The sequence below is a fragment of the Genypterus blacodes genome, unplaced genomic scaffold, assembly GCF_046128005.1.
Source record: "Genypterus blacodes isolate CSIRO-AG114 ecotype Tasmania unplaced genomic scaffold, CSIRO-AGI_Gbla_v1 ptg000021l_1, whole genome shotgun sequence".
In the NCBI taxonomy this organism is placed as follows: Eukaryota; Metazoa; Chordata; class Actinopteri; order Ophidiiformes; family Ophidiidae; genus Genypterus; species Genypterus blacodes.
Genome location: NW_027466834.1, coordinates 7,134,661 through 7,151,573, shown reverse-complemented (window position 1 = coordinate 7,151,573; position 16,913 = coordinate 7,134,661). Strand labels below are relative to the sequence as shown.

General features: G+C 46.1%; 3 protein-coding genes across 3 annotated transcripts; 1 reads left to right on the top strand and 2 right to left on the bottom strand.

Moving 5' to 3' along the window:
- Positions 1-161: 161 nt before the first annotated feature.
- fan1 (FANCD2 and FANCI associated nuclease 1) lies at positions 162-5,030 on the bottom strand. The gene is made up of 13 exons (XM_076142628.1): positions 3,602-5,030; positions 3,372-3,512; positions 3,010-3,208; positions 2,699-2,932; positions 2,472-2,603; positions 2,258-2,366; positions 2,048-2,167; positions 1,775-1,939; positions 1,512-1,674; positions 1,315-1,418; positions 1,032-1,226; positions 824-952; positions 162-738 (listed from the first exon to the last, which is right to left on the bottom strand). Exons 1-13 carry the CDS (start codon positions 4,818-4,820, stop codon positions 607-609), a joined length of 3,042 nt encoding a protein of 1,013 aa, XP_075998743.1. The 5' UTR covers positions 4,821-5,030; the 3' UTR covers positions 162-606.
- A 2,166-nt stretch (positions 5,031-7,196) lies between these two features.
- On the top strand, positions 7,197-11,833 carry apba2a (amyloid beta (A4) precursor protein-binding, family A, member 2a). The gene is made up of 11 exons (XM_076142412.1): positions 7,197-8,411; positions 8,636-8,752; positions 8,852-8,891; positions 8,992-9,137; positions 9,372-9,458; positions 9,556-9,741; positions 9,941-10,120; positions 10,374-10,586; positions 10,750-10,869; positions 11,021-11,161; positions 11,651-11,833. Exons 1-11 carry the CDS (start codon positions 7,197-7,199, stop codon positions 11,720-11,722), a joined length of 2,517 nt encoding a protein of 838 aa, XP_075998527.1. The 3' UTR covers positions 11,723-11,833.
- Positions 11,834-13,008: 1,175 nt separating this feature from the next.
- duox2 (dual oxidase 2) lies at positions 13,009-15,406 on the bottom strand. The gene is made up of 7 exons (XM_076142026.1): positions 15,260-15,406; positions 15,065-15,122; positions 14,822-14,956; positions 13,951-14,158; positions 13,621-13,835; positions 13,158-13,348; positions 13,009-13,032 (listed from the first exon to the last, which is right to left on the bottom strand). Exons 1-7 carry the CDS (start codon positions 15,404-15,406, stop codon positions 13,009-13,011), a joined length of 978 nt encoding a protein of 325 aa, XP_075998141.1.
- Between the last annotated feature and the right edge of the window lie 1,507 nt (positions 15,407-16,913).

The following is a 16,913-nucleotide window of genomic DNA, read 5'->3' as shown; positions in this document are numbered from 1 at the left end:
CTCAGGTGTATTTTCTCAGCCTGTGTTCGCTCACAGCCAGAGTGAAAGTTTTCATTGAAGGTGATAGGGAAAGCGCCCAAAGGCTCCAGTTCGATAAATTTCACAGACAACAGTTTTGGTATAAAGTATTCAGTGGCACATGAGTTTAGTAGTTTGAAATGCATTATTTATTTGTACAGTGGTGTTATAAGCAGTGGAATATTTATAAACATATTGATTTGTTATTTCTTGCATTACAAACTCACAGAGCTGTCATGCAATTTATTTTTAGCCAACATAATTTGAGAAATGGTTGCTTGCCAATGCTTTAGCTCCAATTACATATACAAGGGCAAAGAATAGTTTTGATCCTATCAGGCCTCAGTGATGATCTTCCCATGATGCACCTCTGGAAGCAATGGCTGATGCTACATGTCACAAGGCACATTTTCTGCAGAACCAAATATGCAACATTTGAGTTTATATTTTGCATCGCCATGGAGAAGTAGAGGATGACGATGTAGGAATGTTGACATCAACCTAAAAGACTCCATATCGGTGGATGCTTCCGTTACTATAGCAGCAGTATTTGATTGATTAGCAGCAAAGAGTCTTAAGTCTTCATTCCTAGCGAGTTCCTTTGGCTCCAGTGGCAACCACGTGACACACTTCCACATCTGCCCCCAGTTTCTGCAGCTCATCCAACCAGATCTGCTGCTTCTGCGACAGACGGTCACTGGGGCCCTTCACTTCCACCAGCTACAAAAAGACATAACCTGTCAATTCAGGATAAATATTCCTGTGTGAGTTTCCATAATAAAGCAAGAATACAAATGGATCTCACCTTGTAGCTATTGTCCGAGGTGTTCCACACCACAAGGTCCGGCAGACCTGCACGACAATGTCTGTAGTCTTTTGCCATGCGTGTAATTACCCCTCCTAAGAAGGCTCCACCCAGGCATGACAGCAGGCTCTAAACATTAAGGTTTACAGTTATTATTTAAATAAACATCAGGAATATAATCCAAGCTACAGTGACTGACAGTGAATACCTGCGCCTGTTGAAGAGAGGAGAAACGCTCCCAGTCGAGCAGGGAACACACTTTTCCCTCCTGGGAGGTCCAGACGTCCTCCATCATGTTGTGTAGTGTGTCAACAGAAGCTTCACAAAGTAACTGCACACGGGCATTGATTGCCTCTTTTCTATTCTCGTAGAAACAATCAGTGTAAAGATCCAGTGGACATGTCTGTAAGGGGGAAGGGCAGTTAAGTTTGTACAGATGTCACAAAATGATATATATACGTATGTAGAGAGAGTATTTTCTTATACGGTACCTGGTATGGGTTCCGGAAAACATCTGGGATCCCCTCCATAAAAATGATGTCCCATAATAGGAGAGCAAACAAAGTAGAGAATGTTGAACCTTCTCCGTGGATCCCTGTTACATGGTAAACAGAAACACACTGTATCTTGATAAGATGATAAAAAAAAACAACCAAATACCTTTAAAAAGAGAAGCCCAGCTGCTTACCTTGGTCAAAGCCTTGTTGACGGTAATGTGCTAAACACAGATCCTCCACAGAACATATTAAAGTCGATTCTTCACTCTCTCCCCCCTCTTCATTTGCTGTTAAAAGGAACCGAGACTTCCCCGTGCCGCCCTCGTGAGGAAACAGCTGTCCTCTGATGCTCACCTGCAGACACAAATACACACGCAAAATTACACATCTTACACCAACACATGGAAGGCGCATGTGTTCTGACTAGAAACACTGATATCTCGTGCAAACTCACGTGTTTGACGTCTTGCACATGGACAGCGGGCAGGTCTCTGAGCTGCAGGCGGTACTTCTTACAACTGGCAGACTCCTGCATCCTCACAGCCCTCTGATGAAGGGACAGCTTATGTCCTGTTCGCACCAGAGGGTCTGACAGCCCATCTCTGATAGCACAGATAGCCTGGGAATGACAACACAACAGCTTTGAAGCACTATAATCTAACAAGGAGATAAACAATGGAATTATCTCTGTCGAGGGCGAAACAAATGCACTGATAATGTCACTGACTTGCTCAGGCTGTTTGAGGTGTTGCTGAAAGTTTAGTGCCAGCCTGTCCCACCATCGCCCCCGGCTGTCAGGACAGTAAGTGGACTGCAGCAGTAAGGATTGCAGCTGTTCAACCGCTTCCTGTAAAAGAACAGTGGAGACGTGACATCATGCAGTAGGACGCAAGCGTAAAAATGGTTTGGCATGTGTGCACAAGTTAGTTCAACCAACCTCATAGTGCCGTAGCCTCTGCAAGATCTCCACTCCTCTGGACAGAATACGAGTGTAGGCACATCCTACACTGAAGCTGCGCAGGAACAGAGGCAACTCCTCCTGGTGACTAACAAACCGCAATGAAAACATGAACCAGTCATAACCACTTCATATCTCATTTTTAGTCACATAGACATAGTTTGGAGTCAGTTTAATAAAAAATGGGCTTTACCTGAGGTCAAAGTTGTTCTTCAGTTCCTGCCAGGCATTTTTAGCAGCGGTGTACAGCTTCAGGGCCTCTTCCCACTGACCTGCCTGCATGGCTGAGATCACCTCTTGCAGCGCTCGCACGGAAGCTTCATATCTGGTTGGAGAGATGGATACATAAGATGTCATTTTTCATTCAAATCAAATAATACAAAGTTATCCTAATCATCTAACAGACCCCCCTCCCTCTACCTGATGAGGTCCTCTCTGTCCTGGAACAACTTAGCACTCCGTTGCACCGTGTAGCCGGGGAATGCCAGACGGCCTGAATTGACCAGTAGTATGGTGAAGAGCTGGCTCTGTCCACCAGCTGCCATTTCCTCCTCCTCCATAGTATCAGTCAGGGAGAAGAGGAGAAGGACGCGTGAGAAGACGGCTCGAGGACCACGGCAGAGACGGACGCAGGAACCTGCCAGCTGCCTTGCCCTTAAAATGTACCAGAAGTGAGGTCATTGATGTTATTTTAGTACCGGGAGTGAGCTAAAAAACAAAGTGGTTCACACCTTTTGAGGATAACAGCCCCAATGTTGTTTTGACCGTTCAGAGCAAAGAGAGACTTCTGTCTGCTCAAACGGTGAAGCCCATCCACCAGCTGCTGCTTCTGAGTCCCAGAGTTGCCCAGGTGGAAGGTTTTGGCCAGAGTTTTGAGTTCTGGTGCTGGCAGAAGATCCAGTGCCTCCCCCAAGTCCTGAAGGTCACTCTCTGTGATATGTAAACACAACAGTACTGTGGGTAGGCAGTAACAACTTGTAAAAGGTAAATACTACATCTAACCAAAGCAAACTTTAACTGTAACTGCACCAATTATAAACAGAGAGAACAAGAACTGTTCCAAACATAGTAGAATATATTATGAATCATTTACCAGCCTGTAGGAAACCACACTGAACCAGCTCCTGAGCCACAGGTCCCAGGTGACTGCAGATCTCTTCATAATCCAGTTTATTTACTTGCAGCCACTTCAGTTTCCTCTGGAAGAGTCGCACGTACAGCTTCTGGCCCATGACTTAAAGAGGGAACGACAAAAGAGTGGTTAACTGTAAGGATTTGTGACAGATTCTAATTAATAAATGACTGAGGGATGTTTCATCATACCGGAGAGCTTCTCAAATTTCTGCACGAATGCCATATCCTCTTGGTTAAACAGCTCGCTGTCATCCTCATTCTCCAGCACAGCCTGTAGCACCGTGTGGAAGTTGCGGAGGTAGTAAGGCAGTCGAGGTGGATCAGAGCTCTCCACAGTCGGGCCAATGGTGGTTTGCTCCACCACTCTGTCCGTCACTGCAGCACCCCTCTCATACGCTTCATCTGCCCTTAAAGGGGGATCATCTGGAGTGTTAGAAGGTTCCCCAGTTTCATATTGGGGCTTATCAGCTGTTTCTGCACGACCCTCACCAGGAAGGACATCCTCCGACTCTCCGTTGACCCTTTCAAACCTTGCTTTCTTTGTGAAAGCAGACACATTGCCTTTGGTAGTTGTTTTCTTTTTCCTCTTTGCTGGTTTAGAGGGAGAGGTGGGCAGCTTTGGAGCAACCGGCTGCCGGACAGCTTTCGACTTCAACGGTTTGGGGTCAACATTGCCTCCTTTCTCCACACACAACCGATCTGCCATCGCTTTTGGAGCCCTGACCGTAGATGTGGTCGGGGCAGAAATGATGACGCAATCTTCCTCCAATGTGTCAATCAGGTTTTCTTTCTGCGAGCTGCCGAGTGTTGTGTCTTTGTCAGGAGAAGTGGCTGAGTGATTATCCTGTGCCACTGTGCTCTCTGTGACTTGGTGACACTTTTTTGATAGCTTGGAGGAGAGTCCACCCAGGTCAAGAGCTCTGACCACAGACTTGCTGCTTATCTCCCGTGGCGCCTGCTGAGTATTCTTTTTGAAATAAGGACTGGTCTTCCTGTCCTCCATCTCTTCCTCCCTCCTATTCAGCTCTGGGGACTTTATGGGACTCCTTTTGGGTGACAGGTGGATGCTTGGCACGACATTATTACTTGCTGAGGCGGCACTGCTGTCTTCCCTCTCAAACTTCTGACACTGCAAATCGATGTGCTCATTGATCTTGTACCTCGGCACCAAGTGTCCACACAGAGGGCAGGCCAGCTTAGGTGGAGTCTGGCTGAAGAACGACGTGATTGGAGTCGTGGCGGCAGCAGCATTGGCAGCGGTCCCATTCCCCTTCTTCTTCTTGCTTGACAATGATAAACTCCGCTTCTGTTTGGCCTTGTTGACTCTCTGAGCCATGTTGCAGGCGGTGGCGTTGTGCTGCTCGGTGAAACAAAGCTGGAGCTGTTCAGGTGCTACATTTAGTTGCATTCAGGGACATGCATGATGCGCAGCGTTCAGCAAAATGAATGAACGTTATCTTGTCGCGCAAACTATTAAAAAAGAAGCGTGTTACACATGTGGCTCTCGTGCATTATTAAAACACAAAAGAGGTGAAAACAAAAGCTGTCACTGGACTATAATCTCATATTGCTAACACAAAGCTACAGGGGGCTAACACAGCTACATAACAACCATCCCGCTTCACAGGCTCAACTAGTAGAGCACAGAACGCCTGTCAGGCTATAGCAATCGATCACAAGCACATCGATATTTTCTCAACCAAACAAATTTTTGTTTGGTTTTACAATCAATTAGAAATAAATTATGGTAATATATAAACATATATATTTATATATATTTATGTTTAAAGTATTTGTTTTTAAAGTATTTGTCAATTTGCAGATTGCGGCGAAATTAATTATAATACTAACATATCATTAAGTTAAAATTCAGCATGACCGATGTCTTAGCCATACAAACATATTTGAACAATCATTAAAGTAAAGGGAGCGGCGGTGGGCGAGTCTTTGGGGTGTTGTTTGTATTGATGCTTGCATGTGTTCAGCTCTAGGTGCACAGTGAGCACACTCAGCATTGAGACACATCGCGGGTGTATCTGCTACACAGGTTCCTGGGCTGCTGTGCAGCTTTTAGTCAAAAATCACCATTCCGGAGAGCGATCTGATGTGAACAGCAGACGGGCTTTGACAGAGCAGAGCCGCCCACCGCATCCATGTTGGTAAGTGGCACATAGAATGATCTAACGTTAAAAATGTAAGATGCATTTGTAATATAGAGCTGCAGACAATAGTGCTGGGTGTGCTTCTCTAACATCAGCCCATAAGCAGGGTGTCAGCATGGTGCAGTCTCTCTCTGCCTCTAATCAAGGTCGATGTGAAATGCAGCAGCAAGCTAATGTGACGCTTCCAGACGGTAAAAACACCAAACTGCGCGTAGAGACGCGACGCCACCCCTGCGTGTTAGAACACAGGCGAGGGAACCGCACAACACAGCCCATTATTTTATCGATATTTATAACTAGACAGGGGGAATGCGGCGTCCAGTTATGATGGTTACCGAAGCAACCACAACAGCCACCCAATCCCCTGCAGCTGCGGCAAAAGTTTGGCGTCATGGTTTTTAAAATACTGTCTAGGATGGAGGGAAAATGCGTGAGATGAAACAATGATTTGAAAAAACAGACAACAAACCATTCAGCACCATGGAGAGGTAATTTGCATATGTGTGTGTGTGTGTGTGTGTGTGTGCGTGTGTGTGTGTGTGTTGGAAGTGAGATGGGTTTGGCTTTTGCGCCACTCATTATTATAGCGTATAATCCCCGTTACAGTATCATTTAATTTACACTGGGTGGAGGCTGTGATGTAGTATTTGTTTACTGGGGTTTAACTGCAAATCATAGCCTAAAGACTGAAATGTTTTGTCAGATTTGGTGAGGAAGACGATGTGCACATGCTTGGGCTAGTATTAGATCTATGTGGAAGTCTTAATATATCAAATGTTGCCCAATCAATAATGTTATTTATGAGAAAGCTGTACGGTGTGTCAAGTATTCAGCTGTTTATGGTTTAAACCTGAATTGCAGCAGAGAAGACTGCAACACACACATCCAGCCCCCCTCCCCAACCCCCCCAAAAAAGAAGCAGATGTTTGAATCCGTATTGGTTTGTGTCTTGGTATAGTCACTTTCCAGTACGTGGGGCGTGATGTCGTGATGCTGGGGCAAACTGAGATTGTCAAACGCAGCGATGATGTACTGCCCTCAATCAGTTTCCTCAGAGGATATATGATAAAGTCAATGAGTCATAAATCCCGAGCCCACACTGAGCGCCTAATATAAACGAAACAGGGAGGAAGAGGATGAGTGAGTGAGTGAGTAAGACTGTGATGAGGAATTCATTCTACTTTACAGGCCTGACTCAGTTAAAATCTTTATTAAACCAAGTTTTAATGGACAGAATGGCTAAGATGGAGATTGTTGACATTCACATTTGAGCTGTGGACAACAGACATTCAGTTTAATAGGATATTTGTGGAAGTACTTGACCATATCTGTTATTTAGAAATAGCTCTTGTAATGTGTTGTTGAGTTTTATCTTGTAGATAATAGATTGTAAAGTGAAATCAGTCTTAAAAGCCAAATCATAGTTGTGAAAGGTTGAGGCAAATGATTTATTAGAACACAATGTATTGTTGGTTCAGTAAATTGAGGAAAAGGAAGACGCCTCTACGTTGTAGAGATGGAATGAATAATTGATGAAGATTTGCACACAAGCTTGAAGAAAATCTCATTTTTGTTATCCTTTATGTGGGCAGGGTTGAGGTTAAGGGCTTACAGGGCCAATGATGGCTCATGGACAGAGGCCAGGAACCATCTCCAGAGTATTGGCACCCAGTCCTCCTCCCTGCCCCGGTCCAGGACTCACTCATCAGAGCCAAGAAGAGCAAACACAGTGTACCGTCAAGGATAACAACAATGAGCAGCTGACTCCCCCTGTTTCTGCAAAACAATATCGCACCAATTGTGACCTCCGTCGTGAGGACATGGAAGACACCTGCTCCGAGTATGACAACGTGGGCTCTGATGTGGAACAGGACTACGATGAGGTGCTGCATTTAAACAGAGAGGGCGTTGTGGACATGAGGTACTACAAACAATACTGTCCTGGGGATGGAAATTATGTAAAGCATGCAGATGATAATGTACCTGAGGGCTGTAGGGCTGTTGATCAGTTTGTCCCCAGGCCGCGTCATGGCACAGAAGCGTGTGAGGGTTCACAATCTGATCCCGAGCCTTGCAGGACGAGCCATCGATTTAGTTCACATTGCGCCCCCATTGCTGGGGAAGAGGCAGAGGGGGAAGTGGGGAAGGGCCAGGAGAACAGGTATTTCCTCTGTGACAACGATGAGATAGAAGAGGTGCTGGATGGGGCCAAATTCATAGAGGACATGGAGGAGGAGGAGGAGGAGACAGAACCCAGTGTTGAGAGGCAGACAGGCTTTTATCATAGCAATGAGAGCGACAGAATTAGAAACGCAGGTGGGGAGAGAGAGAGAGAGGATGTCCACATGGCAAGGAACCATAACAACCCAGGAGCCAGTAAGAAGCTCGGTTGCGAGCCGTCTCACATGGGTTCAAAGGAGAAGGAGAGACAGGGTAAGGGACGGGGGAGGAGAGGGCCAGGAGGAGGGGACGTGGAGCGTATTGCCACTGGGATGAAAGGATGCATGAGCAGCAGCACTGAACAACGCCCAAAGATGTCTTCAAAGGACAGTAAAAAAGCTGCTGTACGGACCAAAGCCAGACCCAGTGCCACTAAGACCCATCCTCCTGCGCCCCCTCGTCATCCTCACGCTCAGACACATGTGGAGGCCCAAAAAGCCTCGCAGCACCGCAGAGAGACGCCGCCGCCACCGCCCGTTCCCAGAACCATTCCCCCTGCTAACAGCCAGGAGAGCCATCCCAGGGTTATCAAACCATCCCTGGCTCCTCATCACACACCAGAACAACAGAGGGAGCCAATTGAGGACAGCCAGAGACAGCTAGAGAAACCACAGCAGGTAAGTGATGCAAATAGGGCAGGTTTTGTCCAATCCCATCCCCCGTGGCTTGCATTTGTTCATTTATCTGCGCAATCTACCGCCACAAAGCTTATAGAGTGAATGAAGTGAGATTTTGATTACACGGTTTGCGAGAAAATAGGGTCTATCTCGCCCGTCTGGGATATCAAGAAACGTTGAAACAGGAGTTGCCAAAGTTAAAGCCCAGTGTTTGTGTGTGGCAGAGTGAGAAGCTTACAAGCACCGCCGTGCTGCCTGAGGACATGCCAGAGCCGCCCAGGAAGCCCCAGTGTCCACAGCCTCTCCCTGCAGAGGAGAGCAGCAGCAACAACACTCCCAAGGTGAAGACAACAGCAGATATATGCAAAATATGGGAGACGTTTATTATTGTATACCAACTATAGGAAACCTCAAACTAATAAACATTTCATCTCCCCAAGAAAACGCAGGAAGCGGCTTCTTTCCCCAGCTTTGAGGACGGTAATTATTCAGGTTTATGTCTTGCGTTTTGTAATTATTCACAATAATTCCGGGGCACTTTACAGAGGTTTCTAAAGAGCCTCTCTGCTCTGCTGCATAGTTCCAGGTCCCTGTGAGCCAGAGGATCTTATCGACGGGATCATCTTTGCTGCTAACTACCTTGGCTGCACTCAGGTGCTGTCTGATAAAAACCCATCCAAGTCCATCCGCATGTCCCAGGCCCAGGAAGCTGTCAGCCGGATCAAGGTAATCTGCACGTTTAGGTTATCGCTGCTAAATTAAAAGAGCACCATCTAATGTGAGTTTCATTGAATTAAAGTGTAAAACTATACTCCCTAACATAAAGGGTCAACAGTATAATAGATTCACACTTATACCACACGGTAGTGCTGTTGTACACCTTTTCAGTGTGTGTTACGTATCACGCAGATCAATAGAAGAGATCAAATATCTGAAAATATGTCTTTGTGTTTTCAAAAGAGTCAAGATGAAGACTCTCAGATGATGACAGAGGTGGACCTTTTTATCTCCACCAAAGCTGTCAAAGTGCTGAACGCAGACACACAGGTCGGCCGCTCTCCGTGATCTCTGCGTCTAATCATTGTGGTTCATCCGACCCAGACGTAATGGCCTATGATGTCTGTGTCTCTTTATTCTCCCTCAGGAGACCATGATGGACAGTGCCTTGCGTACCATCTCCTACATCGCAGACATCGGCAGCATTGTGGTCCTGATGGCACGGCGGCGAATGTCTCAGGCGCCCTCGCAGGACAGCTTGGAATCTCCCGACTCCAACGGCGATGGGAAGAGTCAGTACAGGATGATCTGCTATGTGTTTGAGTCAGAGGATGTGAGTTGATGCGAACGTCGACGTGTGTTTTGCCCAAAAATACGTTGTGTAGTTTGGATATTTCTTTCTCCAGGTTAGATGTGGTGTAGATGTGACCCCTCAAACCGTTGTGTGATCTTTCTCGCCTTCTTGCTGTTGTCGACTGTGATAGCCTTTCTGCTGAGTAGTCTCCCCCCCCCACGCCCTCCCCTTCCTGTAGGCACAGCTTATTGCACAGTCCATCGGTCAGGCCTTCAGCGTGGCCTACAGAGAGTTCCTCCGAGCCAACGGGATCAACCCGCTGGACCTCAGTCAGAAACAGTACAGTGACATCATCAACTCGCAGGAAATGTACCACGACGACCTCGTCCACTTCTCAAATTCAGACAACTGTAAAGAGGTGGGCCACTTTCTATCTGTGAATTATGATTCATGCGTTTCCATGGCAATGAGAAGCATTATTGGTGCATCCACACCACTGCATGTGAACTTCAAAATGTGCTAAAAAGCTTGTCTCTGTCTCTGCCTTTGCCTCTGCCTCTGTCTCTGTCTCTGTCTCTGTCTCTGTCTCTGTCTCTGCCTCTGCCTCTGCCTCTGCCTCTGCCTCTGCCTCTGCCTCTGTCTCTGTCTCTGTCTCTGCCTCTGCCTCCCAGCTGCATGTGGAGAAGCAGAAAGGGGAGAACCTGGGCGTGGTGATCGTGGAGTCTGGCTGGGGCTCCATTCTGCCCACCGTCATCCTGGCCAACATGCTGAACAGCGGCCCAGCTGCCCGATCCGGAAGACTCAGCGTGGGGGACCAGATCATGTCCATAAACGACACCAGCCTGGTCGGGCTGCCGTTAGCCACCTGCCAGGGCATCATCAAGGTGTGTCGAGCATCAGACGGCATTCAGATCGACGCACAAGTTGATTGCTGAATGAATATTTGATGTAATCAGGGGAGCGTTGGTATTCTAAATGAGTTTATTCACATAACGATATCACATCACCATAAAAAACCTGTTTTGATCGTTTCTGCAATTATTCCAGGGGCTGAAGAATCAGGTGAAGGTGAAGCTCAGCATAGTGAGCTGCCCTCCTGTCACCACTGTCCTCATCAAGAGACCCGATCTCAAATTCCAGCTTGGTTTCAGTGTTCAGAATGGCATTGTGAGTAAAACCTTGTCAATTCACTGAAATTTAAGTCATCACAGGGCGAATTCTGCTGCTCTCCAGTCTACGGGCATCACAGTGTTTAAAGGGCGTGGCCTGCAGTGACCCTCTCACACAAATTGCCTGCTGTCTTCTCGACATGTTCCAGATCTGCAGTCTGATGCGCGGTGGCATCGCAGAGAGGGGCGGCGTTCGTGTCGGCCACAGAATCATCGAGATAAACGGTCAGAGTGTGGTTGCCATGGCGCACGAGAAGATCGTTCAAACCCTGTCTGTGTCAGTGGGTGAGGTAAGAACCTCCCAGAACACAAGATGGCAATTTTCACCGGTCATTACCGCCACACTTTACACTGCCTTTATGAAAGTAATCTGCAGATGAGTTCTTCTTCTGTTTTACTACACCCAGTGCAGCACCGGAGCACAAACAGACTGCAGAATGAAAATCAAAGACAGCCCCTGATGAAAGATTAAAAAGGGAACACTAAAATCTTATTTGTGTTACGCAAAAGAGCTGTGAAATTCCTAACGCCTTGTGTCTGAAATAATCTATTTGATGTTTTATGCCATTTCATTTATCAGGCAGATGAAAATAAATCAAACTACTTACTTATTTCACTTACAATAACACGTTTATCTGTTTCTGAGCAGGCAGTCGTTCTCAGGTCACGACCCTGAATCTGCATTTCCACTCTGACCCTCACTGCTCTCTATTTTCATATCCGTAAACTCTGTCCTCATGTCCTCTTGTTTCTCTCTTTTGTCTCTTCCTCCCCGCCAGATCAACATGAAGACCATGCCGGCCGTGATGTTCAGGCTGCTGACTGGACAGGAGACACCCATCTACATATAGAGCGTGTGTGTGTGTGCGTGCGTGCGTGCATGGACGGGGGGGCCCACTGTAGTTCTGCATGTCTTGTCTGGGCGGACGTGGACGACGGCGACGCTCGGCGGCGGCGGGAAGGAGGAGAATTTATTTTTCTATCATTTTATTTTCCGCCTCTTGTTGCAATGCTGTAAAGGACATCCGGTTCTCATTTTTCAGGTTTTATCTTGGATTACATCGTCATAATGGCCTTACAGTGTGAATAGTTTGTCTGTAGTCACGTGTGTGAGTTTTCGGTGTTGAAGAGAAGTAGCTTTAAGGTCATGCTTATTTTCTTATGAAGAGATAAAATAGTACATTTATTTTTTATTTAGTCATTTTTTATAACGTGTATGGAGTTCAATATGTACCTCTGTAAATACTTTGGACTACTAAAGGATTTGGTTGGAAAGGCCATTTTATTCATACAGTATATGCATGTTATTATGAAGAATTATTGAGCAGACATTGATTCCCAATCGGACATTATTATCTATTACAGTATTAAAAGATATGCTGCACAAAGGCACTAAACCATGTGTGTGTTACGGTGATGCTGCAGGCCAAAGACACAGCTACTTCTCAAAGACATCACAGTGACGGTGATCATCACCTTTGCCAGATAAAGTATAAGAATGTATCAAAATATACATTACTTAATTAATGTAATGGTATACAAGTGTAAGAATACAAAATCACTGCTGAATACTTCTTGTTACTTGTTTTACTTTTTATTAAGGTGTGGCCGCCATGAAATACATTTGGAGATCAATCAGTCAGTCGCAGTTTATCATTCACGCCTCCTCTCATATGTTCACATTTATTATTAAAGATCTCAGATGGTGAAGAGGAAGTTGAATGTGTTGATGGTTCATCTTGTGACGTAGTTTGAGATTAAGCACAAAGCTAAACGACGCTCTGCAAAACATCTCCACAAGGCTAAACACCATTAAATTGATCAATAACACACTTGATTTCTCCTGTGCTTTGCTTTATGCCCCGTTTTTTAATAAAAAAGGAATGGCAGAACTACAGTCCATATTGATCTGTGTACACACATTGCATGGATCCCACACGACTTTGTCATATTTACCACTATGGAAACACAACAGTGAACGTACAACAATGACAAATAGTTTAAAGGACAAAAGCGGCTTTGTACAGCATTTTACACATAAACACTTACAGGCTCATAAGGACGATTAGAACAGGTGTGAAGTCCAACACACACACACACACACTCACATCTCTAACACATTCGACAAACAATGTCTTCAAGTATTGGCTACAAAAGCTTCCTGAGGAAAACCGGGACAGCTTCATATATGTTCCTGAAACATAAAGTGATCACAATGAATAAGAAACAAAGGCCGTAATAGAAGCAGAAACACAATCTAGAAGCAGCTGATGGTTGTTGACTTACCGACGTGGCTTTTGATGTTAAAGGTGAAATTGTGACTCCGTCGAGGTAAACTGTATTCAGGTAACCCTCCCCGTAAAAAACGTCCTCGTCTTCGTACGTGTCCATGCCGCCGCTGAACGCCTCGTTGATCTTCTCCGGCATCATGAAGTTCAACATCACCACCAGAATCCCAATGATGGCACACAGCACACCTGCAAGTCATTTTAGTAGGTACAACGTGAAAAAATGACAGATTATTACCTTGTATAAGTTGATGGGAACTTTGTGTGGGTGGCTGCAAATTCTATCGTGCAAATGTCAGCAGACACTTGTTCCTTCTTACCCTCCACCTGGAAGAAGTGACGAAAAGACTTCTACGCGTGCCTGACGTACAAGAGCATAATGGAAAGAAACCCATCTCTGTGTGTGTGTGTGTGTGTGTGTGTGTGTGTGTGTGTGTGTGTAGGGCAGAGCAGCTTCTTACCTGTGGCCAGTGCCAGCCAGAATGAATGGCTGTACTCAGTTACAAAAGAGTCCGTTCCTATGGAGAAAACACACTGAGGCACATTCATGATGGTGGAGAACGAGGCCATGGAGAAGAAGATGAAGGCCGACGTGGCCATCATCATGTACCCGGCGTACAGGATGACTGGCATGGAGAACAGGATGTTGGCCACCATCCAGCAGCAAAACGCAGTCCTGTGGAAACATCAGGGAGCAGCCGTGTTACGTTTGGGTCCTTGTCTTCATCTGAGACCGACATGATGCTGGTAGAAGGTCAGATTGTTTTTGTTTTAGTTATTTGTGGTGTTACCAGAGAGTAGCACAGGCGTAGCGTCCGGAGTATCTATACTGAAAGATGAGGCCGCACGGGCTGCTGAGGGTGAATTTCTCTGCGATGTACAGGATGGGGTTTGGTAAGCCTTTCTCCAGGGCTTCCTCATACTCTTCCTCCATAGAGTCTTGCCAGCTGAACATCTCATTGTAGTCGATGGTCTCGTTGAACTGCATCACAGGTTGTCCTAAGAGTAGAATATATACATTTAATATATGGTACACACACACACACACACACACACACACACACACACACACATACACACACACTGACACACACACACACACACATACACACACACACACACACACACACACACATACACACACACTGACACACACACACACACACACATACACACACACTGATACACACACACACACACACACACACACACACCTACACACTCATTGGCCCGTTGGCTCAGGAGTAAAGGTTCTGCCAAATCTCTGCACTTTTGTATTTTGAGTTTGTGTTTGCTACTTCACTGTCACACACAAAGCTTAGGAATTTTGAGCGCTTAGTGAATTTCATTTCTTTTAGTTTCATTAAAGTCCTACAGATCTGAGAAATAAACAACAAATATCTCCAGAATGCAACAATGTGAGTTGAACATGTACAAAATCATTAAGTCACTTTAAACAGCATGTACCATGTTTGATTCTCTCACTGTGTTGGATGTACGTTTCTGTGCACATCACTTAAATCCACACACTGGAGTCAGAGCAGTTAGTTTGTAAGAAAACAAGACTCTAAGTCACGGCGTATAGGCTTACTGTATGGGTGTTTTGTACAGGTGACCTATGTGTAAGAGATAATTGTTTCCACCGCAGCAGCGATGACTCACCTTTTAGCGTAACATTTATGCCATACAGTCCCACGTGCAGGCCGATCTCGGCATTAACCACCGCGTTGCTGAAAGACTTGTAGGTGGCGTTGGTGATCATTCTGGCCTCAGCCCAGTCATTAGTGAAGTTGAGAGCTGAGAGGAAGATTCAAAGGGATGAGTCACGCATGCTGGACAATAGACAGGTAAAGGACAATCAGCGACCTCATCAGTGACAGTGATCCTAGAGGATCACAAACTCACCCACTATCACCACACCTATGAACAAGCTGATGAGAATTCGGAACATCCAGAAGAGCCTCTGATGTGATGAGAGAAAACAGGGAGAAAATCATTTAAGGTACATTCAATCATGGGCGTTATGTCTCAGCATCCGTCCTATCAGAGGAGGGCAACCGGTGAGAAGTTTGGATTGATCATCCTATGGCTTACACTTACCGACTTCCCTCGTATGCCTGGAAGAATGAGGAGAAGGCTAGCTGCTAACACGAGGAAAACCAGAATAATGGTGAGCAAGCGGCCACTGAAGATGAAGGAGGTCCTTTGTAGAGTGTAGAATGGGTAAATGTCATCGTAGAAAACCATCTTAGCTGCTGATCTCACCAACGTAGCTAAGAACAGACAGCGTAACAGAGAAGACTGTGTTAATGGCGGGCTTCTCAGTTACCTGCAGATCTGGAGATAGGAGCCCTTGTTCCTCAGTAGAGATAAGAGATGGTGCATTATTGCCTCCCACGTAACACAGTGCATGAGATTTCACATTATCAAAGAAGCAAAAATGCACCTGGAAAATGCACAATTTCCATACATCCCTATGAATGTAGATCACAATGCAAACGTGTAGATGTTTCTATAACACAAAACCAAAGGGATCAGAGAGTTTCAAGATGCCAACACACACCTAAGAGACCACACAAGAGTCCATCAGAGCTTTCCTTACCTGAAAGCTGGAAGCTGAGGGCTGCAGAGGAGGCGGCGGCGGCAAGTGTGAACGTTCAGGGAACATACACTTCTTCTTTTATACCGGCCCGTCTCCTTTGTGTGGCAGGGAGAAGGAGGATGTAGAGAGGCTGGAATTCTGCAGAAAAGAGGTGTGATCCACTCACATGACCATTCCCGTTCAGGCAACACAGGTCACATGCAGTATAGGTGATAAGCCAGGGGCCACGCATGTTAGCTTTAGGATTGCACCATTCTGCCAATCACCAGCCACAATAGAGCACCTGTGACCTGAGCCTGCTTGACTTACTCCTGCACTGCCTGTCAGCCTGTAAAGTGGGTAAGCCTCCTATCAAATACAACACATAAAAACACACATATAATTCTTTAATTACTTTAATGCTTTATTGTTGGTGAACATATATCAACACTGTTCACTGAACCAGAAACATGCGTCACCTCTACTACTCGACTTTAAATTGGACTTTCTGCTCTTTTTTTTTTCCAATCCTTTACCATCTAACAAAAGAATACAGGAGTAAGTATTGAATGGTAAAAGTATCAGATCATGTGAATTGTTTCCTTTACCTTTCTCTGTGTTCGCTTCCCAGCAGAGTTTCACTCCTCTTGGCTGCTCCTGAGCGGACTGTGACCCGTGGAGTGCCTCTCGCATCAATGGATCTGCGTAAAAGCCTCTGGAGGAGCTCAGCAGCGGTGATGGTGCTGGTGGTGCTCGTTGGGATTGAACGTTTGTAGACTTCTAAACTAACTAACTAACTAACAAGAGGATGGAAAGTTGTTTGTGCTCGATTTGAAGCTTCTTTACGCGTTTTTTGTCTCCCCGTCTCCGCGCAGCTTCCCACGGTCACGCAGTCTGGGAGGTTCAGCGCTTTGACGGCTGGTACAACAGTCTCGGTTACCCAAAACGCGGAGCTGTCGGTAAGTCACAGCTGCAAAATAGTGAGCAGCTCAAGTGAGGAAACGCACTCATCTACCCGCCCTGTGTGTGTGTGTCTGTGTGCAGGTTCTCATCTTGTGCGTCTGCTCCCGGCGCATTACTGGGACGGAGTGTATCAGCCCATCCTGGAGCCGCTGCTTCCGAACCCGAGGCGCCTGAGCCGCATAGTGACCGCGGGGCCCTCCGGTGTCCCCT

Excerpts from the sequence above, each read along its gene's own strand:
- fan1 (XM_076142628.1), bottom strand. The coding sequence starts at position 4,820 with ATGCAACTAAATGTAGCACCTGAACAGCTCCAGCTTTGTTTCACCGAG. Across the intron at positions 1,940-2,047 it reads ACCTCAAACAGCCTGAGCAA|GCTATCTGTGCTATCAGAGA; the intron begins GTCAGTGACATT and ends TGTCATTCCCAG. Across the intron at positions 1,227-1,314 it reads TTTTCCGGAACCCATACCAG|ACATGTCCACTGGATCTTTA; the intron begins GTACCGTATAAG and ends TCCCCCTTACAG.
- duox2 (XM_076142026.1), bottom strand. The coding sequence starts at position 15,406 with ATGGTTTTCTACGATGACATTTACCCATTCTACACTCTACAAAGGACC. Across the intron at positions 14,159-14,821 it reads CATAAATGTTACGCTAAAAG|GACAACCTGTGATGCAGTTC; the intron begins GTGAGTCATCGC and ends TTCTACTCTTAG. Across the intron at positions 13,836-13,950 it reads TACGCCTGTGCTACTCTCTG|GACTGCGTTTTGCTGCTGGA; the intron begins GTAACACCACAA and ends ATGTTTCCACAG.
- apba2a (XM_076142412.1), top strand. The coding sequence starts at position 7,197 with ATGGCTCATGGACAGAGGCCAGGAACCATCTCCAGAGTATTGGCACCC. Across the intron at positions 9,138-9,371 it reads AAGCTGTCAGCCGGATCAAG|AGTCAAGATGAAGACTCTCA; the intron begins GTAATCTGCACG and ends TGTTTTCAAAAG. Across the intron at positions 11,162-11,650 it reads TGTCTGTGTCAGTGGGTGAG|ATCAACATGAAGACCATGCC; the intron begins GTAAGAACCTCC and ends CCTCCCCGCCAG.